Genomic DNA, 21,132 nt, shown 5'->3' with positions numbered 1-21,132 from the left:
GCTGTTTGAGACGACTCTTAATATCTGATGTTTCTGTTCAACACATTGTCAGAATGAACAACTGTTAACACAGCAGTGTCTATGTGACCACATTAACAGAAGCCGTTTGTTTAATGGCAGATTTGACTGAAACCGATTCAGGAGATTTGTCATCAAGAAAAGACGGAACAGAGACGAGGCCTGTTGATGAAGAACATTGTAGACCTCTAAAGACATGAAGGAGCACTTTGAACAGGTTTTAAGGCTCCATAGACATGTTGACTATGTTCATATATCAGACAAAACAATGTATGAAACAACAGGAAACCATTTATCAAACCAGATCTGTCAACACAGAAACATGAGAGTTTACTGTTGCTCTGGTTTCCCCCTCAGTAATAGACTTTATTATTATTTATTATATTCTGTACTGTAGCTGTGATTTTGTGTCATTGTAGACAGATTCTCATAACCACTGACTTTCTACCTCAGCTACTGAATTTTAAATTGATAAAAGTTTCTCCACCTCACTTTCATTTCTGAGTTTTGAGTCTTTTCTTCAGTCCACTGTCCAAGATGTGATTCTTATCCTCTATCTAGTGGACACAGATAAACTAAACCACCTGACATGTGGTTTGTCTGACACAGACTAGACCTGACCACTGGTTAGACTGGTCTGATGTCATTCTGACATTTCTTGACGTTGATACTGAAGTTATGAGGATGTGATCAAATGTCCACAGGCATCCAGGACCCACCAAAGAGAATAAGAAGCATCTTCTCTCTGTGTGTCCTCTACTGATGAAGACAGAAGGTCTGTTTGACTTGATGTGGACCTGAGTTCACCAGGTAACAATCCTACCAGGAAACATATTAAATGTATGATGACTCGTCTCCCTCCTATTACTTTGTACTGTATAACTGTATAGTGGAGTTGTACCAGATGACGGTGGTAAAATCTTTCCAGATGTTTATTTGTTGCTTTCAGATCTGAATATTCTTGGCATTCATTGCATCATGATTTCCAGCATTTCTGTCTGACTTTGGTGTTGAGATGAACATTTCATGAGAATGTTTTATGTGTTTTCCTCTCAGTGGTATCCAGACAGAACCAACAGCAGCCAACAGGTTATAGTGTGTTGTCTCTCTTCATTCTGTTGGTGAGTTAAGCAGAAAGTCTCACAGCTGCTCTGACAGTCCAGATAAGTTTGACTGAAGTACATTTTATCTGCTGTTCATCTACTGAGTGTAAAAAACACTACCGCCTTCCAACGCTGAGATCCACTCCCTTTAACACAACCACCTGTTAAACAGTCCAGGTCTCGACGGTCCACAAGGCTCCAAATCCTTCTTTCTGGATGTTTCTGGTCAGGCTGGTAGATGCAGACAGCAGGTGGTTCTAGTATTTTATACACTCAGTGTGTATGTGACATTTTACTAATATGAATGATGACAAGCCTACAAATAACTGATCCTCTAATGAAAATCTTATGATAACGAATGTGTCCAGCTAACACAGCATGTTGTGTGTATTTGTGTGAAGGTCTACACTCTGCTATGAATGTGTCTGAGGAGAGAGAGGAGGGAGGTCCTACCTCTAAAACCACTCTGTCTGGGGAACATGGCAGCCAGACCAAAGCTAAGAGGTAAGATGAGGATCTCTATCTGTCCATGACTGGTCTCCATCTCAGAGCTCAGTAGTGATGTCATCATGACATCGTCAGTCAGAGTCAAACGTCTGTTTGTGTTGTGTTGTAGCCCAGTCCAGCAGGAGAGACCAGACTCCCCTGTACCCAGCTGTGTGTCCATCAAGAGTGACCAGTCTATGCATCTACCTATTCATTCAAAGATGGACACCACTCTACTGAACAGAGGTGAGGTCTATGGTCACATGTATAGTGACTATCAGTTAACAAAGTTGCTATTACTCTCTGGCATTGGAGGGATAATACTGTTCTTTTCACGTGTCCAATAACAATGTCCAACTGAGATGTTCTCTTTGGGTGTGTGTTCCCATTTATCACAGCATGCTGATTATTGACAATATTTATTGTGCTGATGTGGTGAATTGGTGAAGGCAAGGTGATCCAAAATATTTCAAAATGACTTTTGTCTTTGTTCCAATATTAAATTGTCTTCTTTTTGGTAAGAACTGTGTTTTCCTGATACCTATTATCATTTACAATACTTCCTTTAACCTGTGACCTTAAAACAGCTGCCTATCACCATCACTTTGCCATCTAGTGTTCAACTTGTGACAGTGCAACAAAATTACCGTTTTCCTATTTACATTCTTATATTACACATTACGTGAAGGGCTGCTATAACAGGCAGAAAGATGGCGAACTCAGTTTGTTCCAAGTCGACTAGTCGGGAGGTTGTCTGAGTGAATAGTCGACTAGTTGGTCTCAAGGAAGCCCTATTAATTAGGCTCTACTTTTCCTGGACCCACTTGATTCAGTGAAGACCTACGATTGTTATTTAGGCCTACACACGTTCACAATAAAGAGATGCATGTGTACAAATTGTTATATCTTTAATCTGTTTTATTTGCACCATAATTTAATTTGGACCATAATGTGTCACTACAAGTAACATGTCGCTTACTAACGACCAGCGATTCCCTCTCAAAACAGTGATTCGCCAAACTGATGTAGGACTAATTTACATATATCTGGATGGTATATTTAATTACTTCAAGAGATTAAGAAAAACTAGTCAGATCCATCAGGAACATCGTAATAAAAACAATCAACAAGCTACTTATTTACTTTATCTTATTCACTTACTTGATTGTATTTATGTTCTGTTATTTTATTATTATTACAATATATTTTTATCCATCTTATCGATTTTGTCTTTGTTTTTTTTGTTTGTTTTTTTTTGTCTTGTTTGTTTAAACTATTTTATCTACTTTATTTGTCTAGTTTTATTCAAATCTATTTTATTGTCATTAATCTCAAATTGTCTCAAATGGATCTCTTATCGGCTTGTCAGTAATCTGTGAGGCACTTTGAACGTCACTAACCTGTATGAAAGGTGTTATTCAAGAGTGACCAGTCTATACAAATACCTCTAAGATTCAAAGATGGACAGCACTCTACTGAGCAGAGGTCAGAATTAAACAGCTGATATGAACAGATGGTTTGGTTGTTATCAGACTCTACTGAACAGACAGAGGTAACAAGTCATGACACATAGAATTGGTCTGAACCTTCTGTTGGTTTAGTTTCTTCTCTCAAAACATCTCATGTAATAATCACATCAGTATTTACAGTGGTGTTCACCTTGTGTTTCTACCTGCATCCATCAGGACACAACACCTCAACCTCCTGTGTGTGTGTGTGTGTGTGTGTGTGTGTGTGTGTGTTTCCAGATTTGAATAGCCCAATCAGAGCCCTGAACAGGGCTGCAACTAACGATTATTTTGGTAGTCGACTAATCTGTCGATTATTTTTTCGATTAGTCGACTAATCTAACGATTATTTCTTTCACACCCTCCATCTCTGCTTCCTGAGGGCGCGGATCCTCTTCCGGGCTCCAGTGCATGTTTTACCTCACATGCTTAAGTCTGCACACCTGTGAATGTCGCCCTGTGTCTCTGCCTTAACATAACACGATCCCATAGCGAATTAAAATAATGACTCATGAAACATTTGAATTTGGAACTTGTTTTGGAGCTACTTGTTTAATCAAATGCATCATCAATCATAATGAAAACTAAATAAATACATTAAATAATACAAATGAAAGTAAATGCATTATCAATCATAATAAAAACAAAGTAAATAAATTAAATAATGCAAATTAAAGTGCAAGTCAAAACGTAAAGATAATGTGCAAATAATGTTTTAAAAGTAACTCAAAATAGCAGCCTCTGCCCCAGCACCGCGGTTCTGATGGGGCTGTTAACCTGGTCCAGGAGGGGGACGTGGATCCACTCACTAGGCTCCACCATCTCCAACAGGAGGGGAGGATGAGTCAGATCAGACAGACTTGTAGGTCTTTTGTTTGCTGTGTGTGAGTGAGAGGAGCTGTGTGTGTGTATATGTGTGTCTTACTCTGATCTCATGCAGTTCATAAATGCTTTAAATTGCAGTGCAGGAACGTGAGCATGTCGACGTGCTCTGGAGTGAGGCTGGCTCTCTTCTTTGAGGCGATGTTCCCAGCTGCTGAGAAGAGACACTCAGAGGGAGTAGAAGTAGCTGGAATACACAAAAACGATTTGGCTTGTTATGCAAGGGTTGGATACTTTGCCTCATTCAATTTCCACCAAGACAGGGGACTTTCTGTCTTTGAGAGGGGCTGCTCTCCGAAGTACATCAGCACTTCATTACTGATCGCTTGGTTGCGTGCATCCTGTTCATCATTGGTCTCACTGTCACTGTCTGTTGAGTCACATCCAAGCAGTGAATCGAGAGCTGAAACAGACCTATTTGGAGTTCCCTCAGCTGAGTCTGTGGCATCCTTGTCAGCTGATGCTGCTGTGGCTTCTTCATTCCCACTGGTGTGCTGGTTATTCACAGTACTCCCATCCTTGGACTGTAGGGCCAGAGCTTGTACTTTATTCTGAACAGTAAACCTCTCCTCTGGTGTCAGGAATTTCAGTTTTCGAAATCGTGGGTCTAGTGCAGCTGCAATGATCTGTTTGCTTGGGTCATCATCTGTGATGGTGACCTCTCTTGACCAGCGTGCAGTGGTCTCCTCTGAAGCAGCCGCCTGGAAGGCCTGCACAGGAGCTGTATCATAGGCAGTGTGGGTGGACTTCAAAAGCCCTCTGACTAGTGGAGGCAGGGCGGAGACTGTCACATAGCTTTCACCACTCAAGTAGACAGTGGCACATTCAAAGGCCTGGAGAGCTTTGGCCAGTTCATCTAGCAGGGTCCGCTGATCAGCTTTGAGGTCTAGGTATTGTTTCCCTCTCTGTTACTGCCGGGTCAGACAGAGTCGCAGTCAGTGGCCATCTCTGTTCCAGCATGCGAGTCACCATATAATAGGTGCTGTTCCACCTGGTAGAGACATCTTGGACAAGTTTGTGTTCCGGGGTCCCCATCTGTTTCTGCTTTGTCTTAAGCTTGCTTGAAGCCAGTTCGCTCCTTTTAAAGTGCTCGACGAGACACCTCGCTGCTCCCAGTGCTTTACTGATCTGAGGGTGTTTCAGTGCACGATTGATCACCAACTGTAAAGTGTGGCCTGCACAGCGGATAGACACCCACCCATGTTTTTCCTGCAAGATGTTTGCAGCCAGTACGACATTGGAGCCATTGTCATGAACAACTGCCACAATCTTGCTTGGAGGGATCTCAAACCTTTCCACAGCCTGCTCAATCCATGCAGCAATGTTGGGTCCAGTGTGCCGTTCTTCGAGTGGCATGGTTGTAAGGCAGAAGCTAGTGAGCTCCCAGTCATCACTTATAAAGTGACAGGTGATGTCAAGATATGCCTCTGTCGCGACACTGGTCCAGGCATCAGTTGTCAGGGCAATCTTGTTCTTGGTTGCTTTAAGAGCATCTTTAACCTTACCAAAAGTAGCTTCATACTTTCCCTCCATAAGCTTAGTAAAATGAGTTCTGGAAGGTAAGGTGTAACCTGGATGGAATGTGGTGACCATCTGCTTAAATCCCCCATCTTCAACCATGGATATTGGTCTCATGTCATTGACGAGCATGTTGAGGATGCTCTCTGTTAAGACTCCAGCCATTTGAGGGGTGCATGAGCCTCTCTTCAGGATGAACTCATCCACACGCCTTTGCTTAGTACTAAAATAGAAAGAGAACAAAACAGAAAGCTGTATTAATTATCATCACAAGTTGTAGGCTATGGTATCAGTTTATCTTAGTGTACTGCCTAATACCAATTAAACCATTTAAATGAATAAATATCTTACAACTGAATTATTGATATGCTCCAACCCAGTCTAACTAGCTAACGCTACGACAAGCTACAGCTGATTAGAGCGCACTGTGAAAGCTAGTTGACTGTCTAGGCTACAGACAGCTCACGTTAGCACCGTGTCGTGTTTTTGCAGACTGCAGATTGACTAGCTAAGTAAGATAGCTAGCTAATGTTAGATGGTGTTAACGTTCCCCGTCTCTGCAGTCTTGCCTGCGCTTTAGCCCAAAAAGTTCAATTTTTTTCAACTGAAAAAAAAGAAACCTAGAGCTCATAGCGTAAGTTACTGCAGAGTCAGTGAATGTTAGAACTCGTTAACATTTAGCTAACGTTAGCAATCTTAACTTAGCTAGTTAATACTCCAGTCTGCAAAAACACGACACTCGGTGATAAATGACGGAGCTAAACAACTCTAAGCTGTAGTGTGCTATGCTGCAAGCTTGGTGCTGTTTAGCTAATGTTACATACAGCTCGTTGGTGGATACGCAGAATCCACATAACTGAAATAGCGTTCGCTTAGCAAGCATCACCCTTGAGACGTACTGTTTTCCAACATGTAACTTAAGCTAACGTAAACATTACGATACTGTGGCTAACTAGCTAAACTTACCCATGATCCGAAGTAGCAATCATCGTGGCTCCAGGGTGCTTGCGTTTCAAATTGCTCGTGCATCGCCGTAGTGCTGCTGTGGAATGCCAATTCGGCTTTGCATATTCTGCATTTAACTGACTTCTTTGGCTTGTCATCTGTGAAATACTCCCAGACTTTTGATAGTCTCGGTCTCGCTGGTTTTTGCTCTTCATTAGCCTCATTCGCTCTCCTTTCCGCCATCGTTCATACGCTTTCTTCTTCTCTTCGTCGTTCATGCAAAATGCAGTTATATCAGACGATGGAAGCGATACTGCCCCCAGCACTTCCTATAGGGCATTGCAGTTACAAATGAACATTTGTGCGGTTTTGAGTTAACGTTACTGGCTCTGATTGTTTTTATACGACGCGTCGAAGCTAAAATTCTGCGTCGACGAGTTTTTATGATCGACGTCGTCGATTATGTCGACTAATCGTTGCAGCCCCGGCCCTGAACCCACCCAAAAATAGCCCTTTTTTTACTGTTTAGTAGAAAGTTTCTCTGTTTGTCCGGTGTATGTATGTAATAATAATTATGTTTATCAGAGCCATTTTTACCCACTCAATCAAATAAAAAGTATCCCAATCTGCCAATGCTGCGGTCATGTGTGTGTGTGTGTGTGTGTGTGTTGATATCTAGAGACCTAACATGTCATGTGTTCTCCACAGAGACCACCAGGAGAGGTCAGAGGTTCTCAGTGGTCAGTCTGTCCAGGAGCATCAAACAGACCTGGACTCCATATTTATGGTGTGTAAATGTACATCAACACCTTTTACTTCACCTCCAAATGAAATGAAAAACAACCATTCTGGTCATAATGGTCTTCATGCTCCACTGTTTACATCAGTGGGTTTTAATCAGTGACAGATGGGCTTGATGTTTTGTTCCATGAGTTTAACATGAAAGTTTAATTCATATACTGATTCATTTCCAGCTGCTTGAGGAGAACATTGTCACTTTTGTGAAGAAGGAGCTGAAGAGGTTCCAGAAGGATCTGAGTCCAGATTACCCAGAGTGCTTAGAGAGACAGAGGGAGGAGGAGGAGGAGCAGAGGAGGAGTCCCAGAGAGGCACTTCTGAAGATCACACTGCACTTCCTGAGGAGTATGAAGCAGTAGGAGCTGGCTGACTCTCTGGAGAGCAGTAAGAGACTCTTTATTCAAAGGCCTCAACACCATGTAAAAAGTCAATAGAGACAAAGTGGGAGGTGGAATTGTTTTGAAACCCTGCTGAAAATGTAGACTTATCACAGGAGGTTCAGACAGTTTCCATTTGGATGGTAAATGAAAAGAAATCTAATGGATAATCTGGTTAAACTATTGATTGGTTAATGAGGGTGTAAAATGCTGATGACATTGGTTCACATCAGAACAATAATACCAGAGAGAACCTCTTTAAGACATCATCACTGTCACCATAATCCCAGTAAAGATCTCCTATCTAATGCATGGTTACTACAAGAGATGTGATAATAGCCATCAAAATATTATTACAGTAGAAATGAATTATTATTAATGAACATGTTTTTGTGGAAATGTATTTGGATAAATCTACCCTTTATATAAATTATATACATGTCTTCATTGTTTGTTTTAATTAAAACCTGCATGTCCATCCACCAGTGATGAGCTGAATTAATACTATGGAGTTTGGTAAAGTTTCTGTTTCTCACATTTACAGTAACATCCACTCACTGATTCCCTGGTTTGTTTATTCAGAAACCCCTGTTCCCTTGTGCCGGAGTCACCTCAAAGCAGCTCTGAAGGAGAAGTTTCAGTGTTTGTTTGAGGGTGTTGCTAAACCAGGAGAGTCAACACTTCTGAATCAGATCTACACAGAGCTCTACATCTCAGAGGGAGGGAGTGGAGAGGTCAATAATGAACATGAGGTCAGACAGATTGAAACAGCATCCAGGAAACCAGCGAGACCAGAAACACCGATCAAATGTGAAGACATCTTTAAACCCTTACCTGGACAAGATAAACCAATCAGAACATTGATGACAAGGGGAGTGGCTGGCATCGGGAAAACAGTCTTAACACGGAAGTTCACTCTGGATTGGGCTGAAGACAAAACCAACCACAATATACACTTCACATTTCCATTCACGTTCAGAGAGCTGAATGTGCTGAAAGATAAAAAGTTCAGCTTGGTGGGACTTCTTCATCACTTCTTTATTGAAACCAAAGAAGCAGGAATCTGCAGCTTTGACCAGTTCCAAGTTGTGTTCATCTTTGATGGTCTGGATGAGTGTCGACTTCCTCTGGACTTCCAGAACAATGAGATCTGGACTGATGTCACAAAGTCCACCTCAGTGGACGTGCTGCTGACAAACCTCATCAAGGGGAAACTGCTTCCCTCTGCTCGCCTCTGGATAACGACACGGCCTGCAGCAGCCAACCAGATCCCTCCTGAGTGGGTTGACATGGTGACGGAGGTGAGAGGGTTCAATGATCCACAGAAGGAGGAGTACTTCAGGAAGAGGTTTAGAGATGAGGAGCAGACCAGAAGAATCATCTCACACATCAAGACATCACGAAGCCTCTACATCATGTGTCACATCCCAGTCTTCTGTTGGATCACTGCTACAGTTCTCGATCACGTGTTGAGAACAGATGAGAGAGGAAAGATGCCCAAGACCCTGACTGAGATGTACATCCACTTCCTGGTGGTTCAGTCCATCCAGGGAAATGTGAAGTATCATGGGAGATCTGAAACAGAGCCACACTGGAATACAGAGAGCAGGAAGATGATTGAGTCTCTGGGAAAACTGGCCTTTGAACAGCTGGAGAAAGGCAACCTGATCTTCTATGAAGCAGACCTGACAGAGTGTGGCATTGATATCAGAGCAGCCTCAGTATATTCAGGAGTGTTCACACAGATCTTTAAAGAGGAGTGTGGGCTGTACCAGGACAAGGTCTTCTGCTTTGTCCATCTGAGCATTCAAGAGTTTCTGGCTGCTCTTTATGTCTTTCTCTCATTCATCAACACTGGAGTCATTCTGCTGTCAGCAACACAGTCAACCTCCTACTGGCTTAAACTATTTGGAAATAAACCAGACCTCTACCTGACAGCAGTGGACAAGGCGTTAGAGAGTCCAAACGGACATCTGGACTTGTTCCTGCGCTTCCTCCTGGGCCTCTCACTGGAACCCAATCAGAATCTCCTACGAGGCCTGCTGAGAAAGACAGGAAGTAAATCACAGACCACTCAGCAAACAGTCCGGTACATCCAGAAGAAGATCAGGGGGAATCTCTCTCCAGAAAGAAGCATCAATCTGTTCCACTGTCTGAATGAACTGAATGAGCATCCAACAGTACCTGACATCAGGAAGACTCTCCACAGACCGGCTCTCTCCTGCTCAGTGGTCAGCTCTGGTCTTCATCTTACTGTCTTCAGAAGAGGAGCTGGACGTGTTTGACCTGAAGAAATACTCTGCTACAGAGGAGGGTCTTCTGGGGCTGCTGCCAGTGGTCAAAGCCTCCAGTACAGCTCTGTAAGTTTCTGGATTAGGCCTTTTAAAGTATTAAATATATTATGTGTTATTATTTTTCATTGGTGATAAAATATTGTTTTATTACACTGATTATTGAAACTGTTATTGGCGTTACAGGTTCTAAAATCAAAAGTATTAGAGACATTAAAATGATAGAATAACTACAACTATTAAAACAGTAGTTGTAATAGTTGTAAGTAGCAGTAATCATAAAAGAAGCACGTAGTAGTGGAATTAGCAGCAGTAGTAACAGCAGTAATAGTAGTAGTAGCAGTAGTACTAGTCTAGTAGTAACAATAGTATTAGTAGTCACAGTAGTTGCAGTAGTAGTACAAATTGTATTATAACAAGTAGCCGTCACAGTTAGGGTAGGACTAGTAGTAAAAGTAACAGCAGTAATGCAACTCTTGTAGTAATATTTTGTTATTTCCATGTTTAGATGAGTACTATAATAAAGTACTATTATCCAAACTGTTGTAATGATGAAAACAGTAAAATCAAAAGTATTAACGCCATTACAATGTAATAGAATGATATATTTGTGTGTGTGTGTGTGTGTTGTGTGTGTGTGTGTGTGCGCGCGCGCGCGTGTGTGTGTGTGTGTGTCCATTCAGGTTGAGTTCCTCTAATCTGTCAGACAGAAGCTGTGAAGTTTTGTCCTCAGTTCTCAGCTCCAACTCCTCTAGTGTGAGAGAGCTGGACCTGAGTAACAATGATCTGCAGGATTCAGGAGTGAAGCTGCTCTCTGCTGGACTGGGGAGTCCACAATGTAGACTGGAAACTCTCAGGTCAGTATTCCTAAACTTCTACAACACAGGACCACTTCAGTCCTCATTTACATCCACTTTAATGGCAGTCAGTACATCCTAACCTGGGTGGTCTTTTCTCTGACTGGAGGAATTACAGACCAGTTGTAGTAACAAGCTCTGGTTCTACTTTCTACTTCCTGTCAACTGCTTTCCATGAACACATACACCAGCAAAGAGGACATGTCAACACATTACACATCAATACAGTTTGGTTTTCAGAGAAAAAGGTGAAATAGTCTAACAGGCATAGCAAGGCCTTCCTTCTGACCATATTTCAACTATATATTTATAATTCATATTTCTTGTTGCAGTTTGCAGTGTAACTCTATTTTCACCTGAAAAATACTGCACTGGTTAAGATTATTTACATAGACTATCTGCTGTCAGAGAGGTCTGCTTGGAGCTGCCAGCAGCAGGGCCACAACACACACCTTTCTGGACCCCCACCATGTTAGACCACCCCTCATTATTAGAGATGGACAACTTCTTTACTGGAGGATCTTCTGGCAGAGATGGATGCCCTCCTGTCCTTTTTAGTTCACTTTTTTATTTTTATTTTTATTCAGTTTGGTGCAAATCATATAAAGTGTTAATGTGTTGTACAGTAGCACACATTCACACCACTGAAAGAATAAGGACAGGGAATACTGACCACTTTGGATCATGTTTTATATTTAGTCTTGATTTGTATCTAAGACCTCTTCATACAACTAGGGTTGCAGCTACTGTAAAGAATAACAAAGAAAAGTGTGCATACCAACATGCACCCTAGTCTGATCATGTGACCTGAGTTGACAGAGGAAGTTGTTGACCACCGTCATGATACCACAGGGCTCCAGACTAACTTTTTCCACTAGGAGCACTGCTGCTCCTTACTGACAATTTTAGGAGCACCACTTAAATCGACACACAACGCAACACATGGATATTTTCCCGTCTTAACCGTATTACTGATCAATGCTTTGGTAATAAATAGACCACTTACAGAAATAACTATATGGTGTTTTATTTTAAATGTCACCAAGGGAGGTAGTGCTTAAGAGCAAAAAAACAATAAGTTAAATAAAACGTAAACCCGAAAGTGTTTTTTGTAAACATAGGCACCAATTATAACATTTATAAATGTAAACATAAGGTATGTGGTCAGTAACATTACTGTCATTACAGCACCAGAACCACAACAACATAAGTCAACACTGAACTCATGCAGTATACCTCCCCTCGCCTTCCCTGTAGTTTAGAGCACATCCCCCTGAGGACCACTAGGAGGCTCTACCCAACCCTTGTAATTGGGCCTTCTAGCTCTTTTACCCTGACTGAACCACATCTGTACAGCCTCCTTGGCATCAAACTCACTGTGGCCCTGTAATAACCCTGGAGCAGTAAAATACTCACTGTACCTACAAATAAATATTTTAGTAATAGAGTGCAATAAATATGTGCCTCTCATGTGTGAACAAGCTGTATTATACTGTACATAACCCCCTACTGACTGTACAGTAACGCTTGTTACAGTATTTACCATCACTCCTTCACTTCTTTGCACTCTATCCTGTTTACATGTCACAGAAACGGTTTCCCCTGTATATAGTCATTCCTAGTGTGTATTTCTGGAGGTTGTGTGTTCTGTGTGCGAGTACACCGAGCCAGACCGGAGTCAGAGTGCTTACATACCTTGAGCATTTGGGTGCTGGCCTTCCACGTGGCCCATCAAAACATTCACCGGCCTCCTCTGCTGCAGGATCCGTGCATACACAATCTCCATTCCTTGGCTGACACGTCCGTGTGGTCATCAGTCATGAATGAGAGCTACATGGAGTCCGCTGGTTTTTTGCCGGTCTTCTTTTTAAGCGTGTCAGCTGTCATGCCGTGCACCTGCCCTGCACAGTGTGTACTTCAGGATGTTGTTGTGGGGCAACATTGTGGGGGGGGGGGGGAGCCTGCACGCGTGCTATCCCCCCCAAATGCTGTTTTGTCTTTTTTTTGGTCATGTCACGAGAGCCTCGCAGTAACTCCTCTTTATCACACACACACACACACAAACACACACACACACACAGGCCAAGCCCACTCATTCACACACAAGTTCTCCTCTTACTGGTTTTCACATGATTACAAAAACACGGTAATATTGCAAGTGGCACCATTGCGCCTAGGTTTAAAATCTACTTGCACCGATGCCAAAACTCGGTGCAAAATGTGACTAAATGGTCGCACTCTGGAGCCCCGTATCAGTTAACTCAGGTTGGGTTGGTTTGCTGGCAGCCATACCAACATCTACCCAGGCTCTGCTCAATCACAGAAGCTAAGCAAGTGTGGGCTTGGCTAGTACTTGGATGGCAGACCTCCCGAGAAAACTGAGTTGCTGCTGGATTTGGTGTTGGTGGGCCAGTAGGGGGCAATCTTCCCTCTGAGCCTTGAAAAAAAAAAAGCCAATGCCTCAGTGCAGTGATGGGGACACAGTGCTGTAGGAGATGTCGTCCTTCTGATGAGACGTTAAAACCGAGGTCCCAACTCACTGTGGTCCTTAAAGACCCCATGGCACTTACAGCAAAGAATAGAGGGTCCCCCGGTGTTCTAGCAAATTCCCCAGCCTGGCTCTCTCCATCTGGCCACCTAATCATCCCCCAGTATGATTGGCTCAATGGTTCCTCCCTCTCCACCTTAAGCTGACGTGTGGTGAGCGTTCTATTGCAAAATGGCTGCCGTGCATCATCCAGGTGGTGCTACACATTGGTGGTGGATGGGGTGAGTTTCCCCCCTTCTCTGTGAAGTGCTTTGGGTGTCCAGATAAAACCCTAAAAGTATAATCCATTATTATTGTTTGGTTTAGTGAAGCTGAAGCTTATTCAGGAACCTGATTATGTTGAACATGTTTCATGAGACACTCTTACACATCAACAGCTGAAAGATAGTAATCTGTGTGTGTGTGTGTGTGTGTGTGTGTGTGTGTGCAGGTTGTCGGGCTGTCTGGTAACAGGGGAAGGTGTTTTTTCTCTGCTCTCAGCTCTGAGCTCTAACCCCTCCCATCTGAGAGAGCTGGACCTGAGCTACAACCAGCCAGGAGACTCAGGAGGGAAGCTGCTCTCTGCTGGACTGGAGGATCCACACTGGAGACTGGACACTCTCAGGTATGGACAGGCTGGATGACACTCATTCATCATGTCTTCTACAAGGATTTTCTCCTCCTACTCTGATGCTGGATCAGACTGGTTCTTCTGTAACAGTGGACAGGACTGATACTGGATGGAGGTTTATTAGATGGAGGATGTGCTGGTGTGACTGTGTTTCTCCTCCACCCCCAGGCTGGACCATGCTGGAGTGTGCAGGTTGACACCAGGTGTGAGGAAGTGTAAGTGTGTGTTTAGTTTCTTCATGAGAACAAAGCAGATCACATTCAGCTGTTTAGATGGAAAGTGCGTCCACACAGCAGTGTGTGACATCCATTCATTCACATCCTACTGTGGAGGAAGATGATGGTGGACATGATGTGTCTTCATCACACTGCTGAGAAATTAACAGTCATTAGGTCTCATTTATCAAGGAACTTCAGCACTAATGTGTGTGTGGTTCCTTCATACTGAGGTTTCTACATGAAAAGTGGATTTATGAACTTTTTCACACATCTGACAGAAATGTATGAAAACCTGAGACCACACGTAAGATGTGTGTCCACTCCTCACTTCTACTTTTATGCAGAAACTTTCACTTTTATTTATTAAATAGTCTTATTTGAACAGACTTTCTACTCGTATATGAAGATAGATGAACAAAAGACTTGAGAAAAACATGTTTGCAAACAATATTGAAGTGAGATAAAATGTTTAGAATGATTAATAGACTACTGGAAAGACTTCCTGTGATTGTCTCCTGTGTAATATTCATTTAATTACTGAAGAAGAAGATTTAAAGGGACACAATACTGTAAAGTCCACATGTTAAATGGGCCGACCTTGTCTTATAGAGGATTTGACAAGAGCGTCTTTTCAGGAAAAGGACAGATTTTTGATTTTTTTTCACTGAGAATGACGAGTGACTTTTGAGTTGATTCTGATTCACCAGAGCCTTGCTGTAAAAGACTATTAAGACCACTATTAAGACCACTATCAAGGCCACTATTAAGACTAATATTAAGACTAACATAAAGACTAACATAAAGACCACTATTAAGACTAACACTATAACCATTATTAAGACCACTATTAAGACCAATATTAAGACCACTATTAAGACTAATATTAAGACCACTATTAAGACTAATGTTAAGACCACTATTAAGATCACTGTTAAGACTAATATTAACGCCACTATTAAGAGAAATATTAAGACGAATATTAAGACGGCTATTAAGATCAATATTCAGACCAATATTCAGACCACTATTAAGACTAATATTAAGACCACTATTAAGATTAATATTAAGACCTCTATTAAGACTAATATTAAGACCACAATTAAGACTTAAATTAAGACCACTATCAAGATTAATATTAAGACCTCTATTAAGACTAATATTAAGACCACTGTCAAAACTAATATTAAGACCACTATTAAGACTAATGTTAAGACCACAATTAAGACTACTATTAAGACCACTATTAAGACTACTATTAAGACCACAATTAAGACTGGTATTAAGAACACTATTAAGACTAATATTAAGACCACTATTAAGACTTAAATTAAGACCACTATCAAGATTAATATTAAGACCTCTATTAAGACTAATATTAAGACCACTATCAAGACTAATATTAAGACCACAATTAAGACTACTATTAAGACCACTATTGAGACCACAATTAAGACTGGTATTAAGACCACTATTAAGACGAATATTAAGAACACTATTAAGACTAATATTAAAACCACTATTAAGACTAATATTAAGACCACTATCAAGACTAATGTAACCCCTTTTTAACTGGCGGGCAACGCCAAGCACATTTAAACAAGACAAAAGCCTAATGCTACCAGTTACTAAAGTGTTATAATACAAATCAATAGCGCAACAGGATCCTGAGTTCTCAGCGGTGGAATGGTGAGCTGGCTGAACCTCCTGTGTACTAACTAGTAGGCTAGTGCCACTAATGACAATTTTAGTGATGATTGATAATAGAACTAATTAACCAAGATAATAATCAATTTAGTAGCGCGGTGCCTCCACTGGGTAAATACTACACTTACCTAAGGCTAGTGAATGGTGTATCTTCCCAGAATTAAACAAACATGTGGTTAATGCAGATCTTATAACCCTGCTGTGTACTGAATTACTGTACAAGCTTATTACCAGCACTCTAAAAGTAACCTAGGCTTTGCATAAGCGGAAAATGAGCTGCCAATACACCCGAGATATAATTAATAATAATAGGATTTATTTGATAATAATGAGAGAGAGAGAGAGAGAGAGAGAGTACCACATGAGGGTGGTATTTTTGATTAAATAAACATTAATTGAAATTACACAGGGTGTGACAACCGGTCACAATAAACAGGAAGAAAGTAAAAAAAGAACACAAAAATACCCAGCGCTTTCCGTTGGGGCCCGTTGGTGCACATAAAGCAGCTCTCTGAGCGGAGGGCAAGGCAGCCACCCGCAAGATGGCCACAGGTTGCAATGTTCAGAAAACCCTGGCGAAGATGGTGGTCGTCTGGTGGGTCCAGATGAAGCGAGTCCTCTTTGAACAGCAGACAGGTCCCAGGAATGGAGCAGAGCGGCTCCCCTAGTTAGATCACCGTCCAGCGCAGCCCGATGACTTCTGGCTAGCCTCCACAACTCTAGTCGGCTAACACACTAGCACTGGATGCTAAATCCACTTAGCTAGCTAGCGGCGACACTGGCTGTGGGGCATAAACAAAATAATCGGACTAAAACAAACCTCACCAGCAAGCATACGGCCGCGGGCCAATCGCAACACTCCTGACCTCAAATGCGGGCCTAGTACACGGGCTGTGTATAAAGTCTCTGCGAAACAGGTACTTAGACGGAGCAGCAGAAAAATGGCCGTCTCTCTTGGTCGTACTCGCTCAGACTGCCTAACTCCTCCCTCTCCGTGAGGAGATCGACCGTTGCGAACTTCGTGATTTCGTGGGCATAACAACTCCACACCACATCATTGGCTAATAACAAAATTCAAATAAAAATACAAAGAGCAAATACATTCCATTGGTTTACATGTTTAGAAACGTATAAGAACATAGGAAATGTTTAAGACACAAAGCATGCTGGTAAATGAAGTAGCACAAAGTATGTACAGTAGATTTTAGAGGTCCTTACACTAATATTAAGACTAATATTAAGACCACTATTAAGACTAATGTTAAGACCACTATTAAGACTACTATTAAGACCACTATTAAGACTAATATTAAAACCGCTACTAAGACCGTTATTAAGATCAATATTCAGACCACTATTAAGGCTAACATTAAGACCACTATTAACACTAATATTAAGACCAGTATTAAGACCACTATTAAGACTAATATTAAGACCACTATTAAGACTAATATTCAGACCATATTAAGACTAATATTAAAACCACTATTAAGACCGCTATTAAGACTAAAGTTAATACCACTATCAAGATTAATATCAAGACCTCTATTAAGACTAATATTAAGACCACTATCAAGATTAATATTAAGACTACTATTACCACTATTAAGACTAATATTCAGACCACTATTAAGGCTAATATTAAGACCACTACTACTACTACTTTCGGCTGCTCCCGTTAGGGGTCGCCACAGCGGATCATCCGTTTCCATTTCTTCCTGTCTACTGCGTCTTCCTCTGTCACACCAGCCACCTGCATGTCTTCCCTCACCACATCCATAAACCTCCTCTTTGGCCTTCCTCTTCTTCTCTTCCCTGGCAGCTCCATATTCAGCATCCTTCTCCCAATATACTCAGCATCTCTCCTCCACACATGTCCAAGCCATCTCAATCTTGCCTCTCTTGCTTTGTCTCCAAACCGTCCAACCTGAGCGGTCCCTCTAATATAATCGTTCCTAATCCTGTCCTTCTTCGTTACTCCCAGTGAAAATCTTAGCATCTTCAACTCTGCCACCTCCAGCTCCGCCTCCTGTCTTTTCGTCAGTGCCACAGTCTCCAAACCATATAACATAGCTGGTCTCACAACCATCTTGTAAACTTTCCCTTTAACTCTTGCTGATACCCTTCTGTCGCAAATCACTCCTGACACACTTCTCCACCCACTCCAACCTGCCTGCACTCTCTTTTTCACCTCTCTACTGCACTCCCCGTTACTTTGGACAGTTGACCCCAAGTATTTAAACTCAAATGCCTTTATCACCTCCACTCCTTGAATCCTGACCATTCCACTGTCCTCTCTCTCATTCACGCATAGGTATTCCGTCTTGCTCCTACTGACTTTCATTCCTCTTCTCTCCAGTGCATACCTCCACCTCTCCAGTCTCTCCTCAACCTGCACCCTACTCTCGCTACAGATCACAATGTCATCCGCGAACATCATCGTCCATGGAGACTCCTGCCTGATCTTGTCCGTCCACCTGTCCATCACCATTGCAAACAAGAAAGGGCTAAGAGCCGATCCTTGATGTAATCCCACCTCCACCTTGAACCCATCTGTCATTCCAACCGCACACCTCACCATTGTCACACTTCCCTCATACGTATCCTGCACCACTCCTACATAGTTCTCTGCAACTCCTGACTTCCTCATACAATACCACACCTCCTCTCTCGGCACTCTGTCATAAGCTTTCTCTAAATCTACAAAGACACAATGCAACTCTTTCTGGCCTTCTCTATACTTCTCATTCAACATTCTCAAAGCAAACATCGCATCTTTGGTGCTCTTTCGTGGCATGAACCCATACTGCTGCTCGCTGATCGTCACCTCTCCTCTTAACCTAGCTTCTATTACTCTTTCCCAAATCTTCATGCTGTGGCTGATCAACTTTATACCTCTGTAGTTGTTACAGTTCTGCACATCGCCCTTGTTCTTGAAAATCGGTACCAGTATGCTTCTTCTCCACTCCTCAGGCATCCTCTCACTTTCCAGGATTGTGTTAAACAATCTAGTTAAAAAAAACTCCACTGCCATCTCTCCTAAACATCTCCATGCCTCCACAGGTATGTCATCAGGACCAACTGCCTTTCCACTCTTCATCCTCTTCATAGCTGCCCTCACTTCCTCCTTGCTAATCCGCTGAACTTCCTGATTCACTATCCCTACATCATCCAATCTTCTCTCTCTCTCATTTTCTTCATTCATCAGCCCCTCAAAGTATTCCTTCCACCTTCTTAGCACACTCTCCTCGCTTGTCAGCACATTTCCATCTCTATCCTTGATCGCCCTAACTTGCTGCACATCCTTTGCAGCTTGATCCCTCTGTCTAGCCAATCGGTACAAGTCCTTTTCTCCTTCCTTAGTGTCTAATCTGTCATACAACTCACCATACGCCTTTTCCTTTGCCTTTGCCACCTCTCTCTTTGCTTTACGCTGCATCTCCTTGTACTCCTGTCTACTTTCTTCATCTCTCTTACTATCCCACTTCTTCTTTGCCAACCTTTTCCTCTGTATAATTTGCTGTACTTCCTCATTCCACCACCAAGTCTCCTTGTCTTCCTTCCTCTGTCCTGATGACACACCAAGTACCTTCCTAGCTGTCTCCCTCACTATTTCTGCAGTGGTTTTCCAGCCATCTGGCAACTCTTCACTACCACCCAGTGCCTGTCTTAACTCCTGCCTGAACTCCACACAACAGTCTTCCTTCTTCAACTTCCACCATTTGATCTTCGGCTGTGTCTTCACTCGCTTCCTCTTCTTGGTCTCCAAAGTCATCCTACAGACCACCATCCGATGCTGCCTAGCTACGTTCTCCCCTGTCACCACCTTGCAGTCTCCAATCCCTTTTAGATGGCATGGCGCCTTCTACATAAGATATAGTCCACCTGTGTGCACTTTCCTCCACTCTTGTACGTCACCCTGTGTTCCTCCCTCTTCTTGAAATATGTATTCACCACAGCCATTTCCATCCTTTTCGCAAAATCGATCACCATCTGTCCTTCCACATTTCTCTTCTTGACTCCATACCTTCCCATCACCTCCTCATCACCTCTGTTCCCTTCACCAACATGTCCATTGAAGTCCGCTCCAATCACCACTCTCTCCTCCTTGGGTACCCGCTCCACCATGTCGTCCAACTCGCTCCAGAATTCTTCTTTTTCATCCATCTCACACCCAACTTGCGGGGCATATGCGCTGATAACATTCAGCAATAAACCTTCAATTTCCAGCTTCATACTCATCACTCTGTCTGACACGCTCTTCACCTCCAGCACGCTCTTGACATACTCTTCCTTCAGAATTACCCCTACCCCATTACTCCTCCCATTCACACCATGGTAGAAGAGTTTGAACCCACCTCCGATACTCCTGGCCTTACTCCCCTTCCACCTGGTCTCTTGCACACGCAGTATGCCTGCCTTTCTTCTTTCCATCATGTCAGCCAGCTCTCTCCCTTTACCAGTCATAGTGCCAACATTCAAAGTTCCAACTCTCACCTCCACATGCCTACCCTTCCTCCTCTCTAGCTGCCTCTGGACATGCTTTCCCCCTCTCCTTCTCCTTCGCCCAACAGTAGCATAGTTTCCACCGACACCCTGCTGGTTAACAGTACCGGTGGCGGTCGTTGGTGACCCGGGCCTCGACTTATCCGGTATATAAGTCTTATTTATGTTCCGCATATTTGATTTGGCAAAGATTTTACTCCGGATGCCCTTCCTGACGCAACCCTCCCCATTTGTCTGGGCTTGGGACCGGCACTAAGGATGCACCGGCTTGTGCATCCTCAGTGGCTGGGTTTAATATTAAGACCACTATTAAGACCACTATTAAGACTACTATTAAGACCACTTTTAAGGCTAATGTTAAGACCACTATTAAGACCACTATTAAGACCTCTATTAAGACTAAAATTAAAACCACTATCAAGATTAATATTAAGACCTCTATTAAGACTAATATTAAGACCACCATTAAGACTACTATTAAGACCACTAATAAGACTGATGTTAAGACCACTATTAAGATTGGTATTAAGACCACAGTTTAGACTGTTATTAAGACGAATATTAAGACAACTATTAAGACCACTATTAAGACTAAAATTAAGACTAATATTCAGACCAGTATTAAGACTAATATTCAGACTATATTAGTACAGTCCATTATCTCAGAGGTGGACTGAACAAGGAGCAGTTATGTTAATTCATGGTAAATAAGGTCATGTGACGTGCTTCCAGTTTATGAATGATTGGTGTTCATCATAATACA

The 21,132-nt window shown here is 42.3% G+C and overlaps 1 protein-coding gene across 1 annotated transcript in view; it reads left to right on the top strand.

Annotated features, from left to right (window-relative positions):
- LOC130110628 (NACHT, LRR and PYD domains-containing protein 12-like) overlaps nt 1–21,132 on the top strand; it is a 571,318-nt gene that overhangs the window by 138,623 nt on the left and 411,563 nt on the right. The window contains 2 exon segments of the mRNA XM_056277791.1: nt 10,610–10,783; nt 13,762–13,935. Coding sequence (XP_056133766.1) covers nt 10,610–10,783; nt 13,762–13,935 — 348 coding nt within the window.

Source organism: Lampris incognitus, chromosome 1, assembly GCF_029633865.1.
Source record: "Lampris incognitus isolate fLamInc1 chromosome 1, fLamInc1.hap2, whole genome shotgun sequence".
In the NCBI taxonomy this organism is placed as follows: domain Eukaryota; kingdom Metazoa; phylum Chordata; class Actinopteri; order Lampriformes; family Lampridae; genus Lampris; species Lampris incognitus.
The sequence above is the reverse complement of the archived record's forward strand: the minus strand, read 5'-3'. Positions and strand labels throughout refer to the sequence as shown.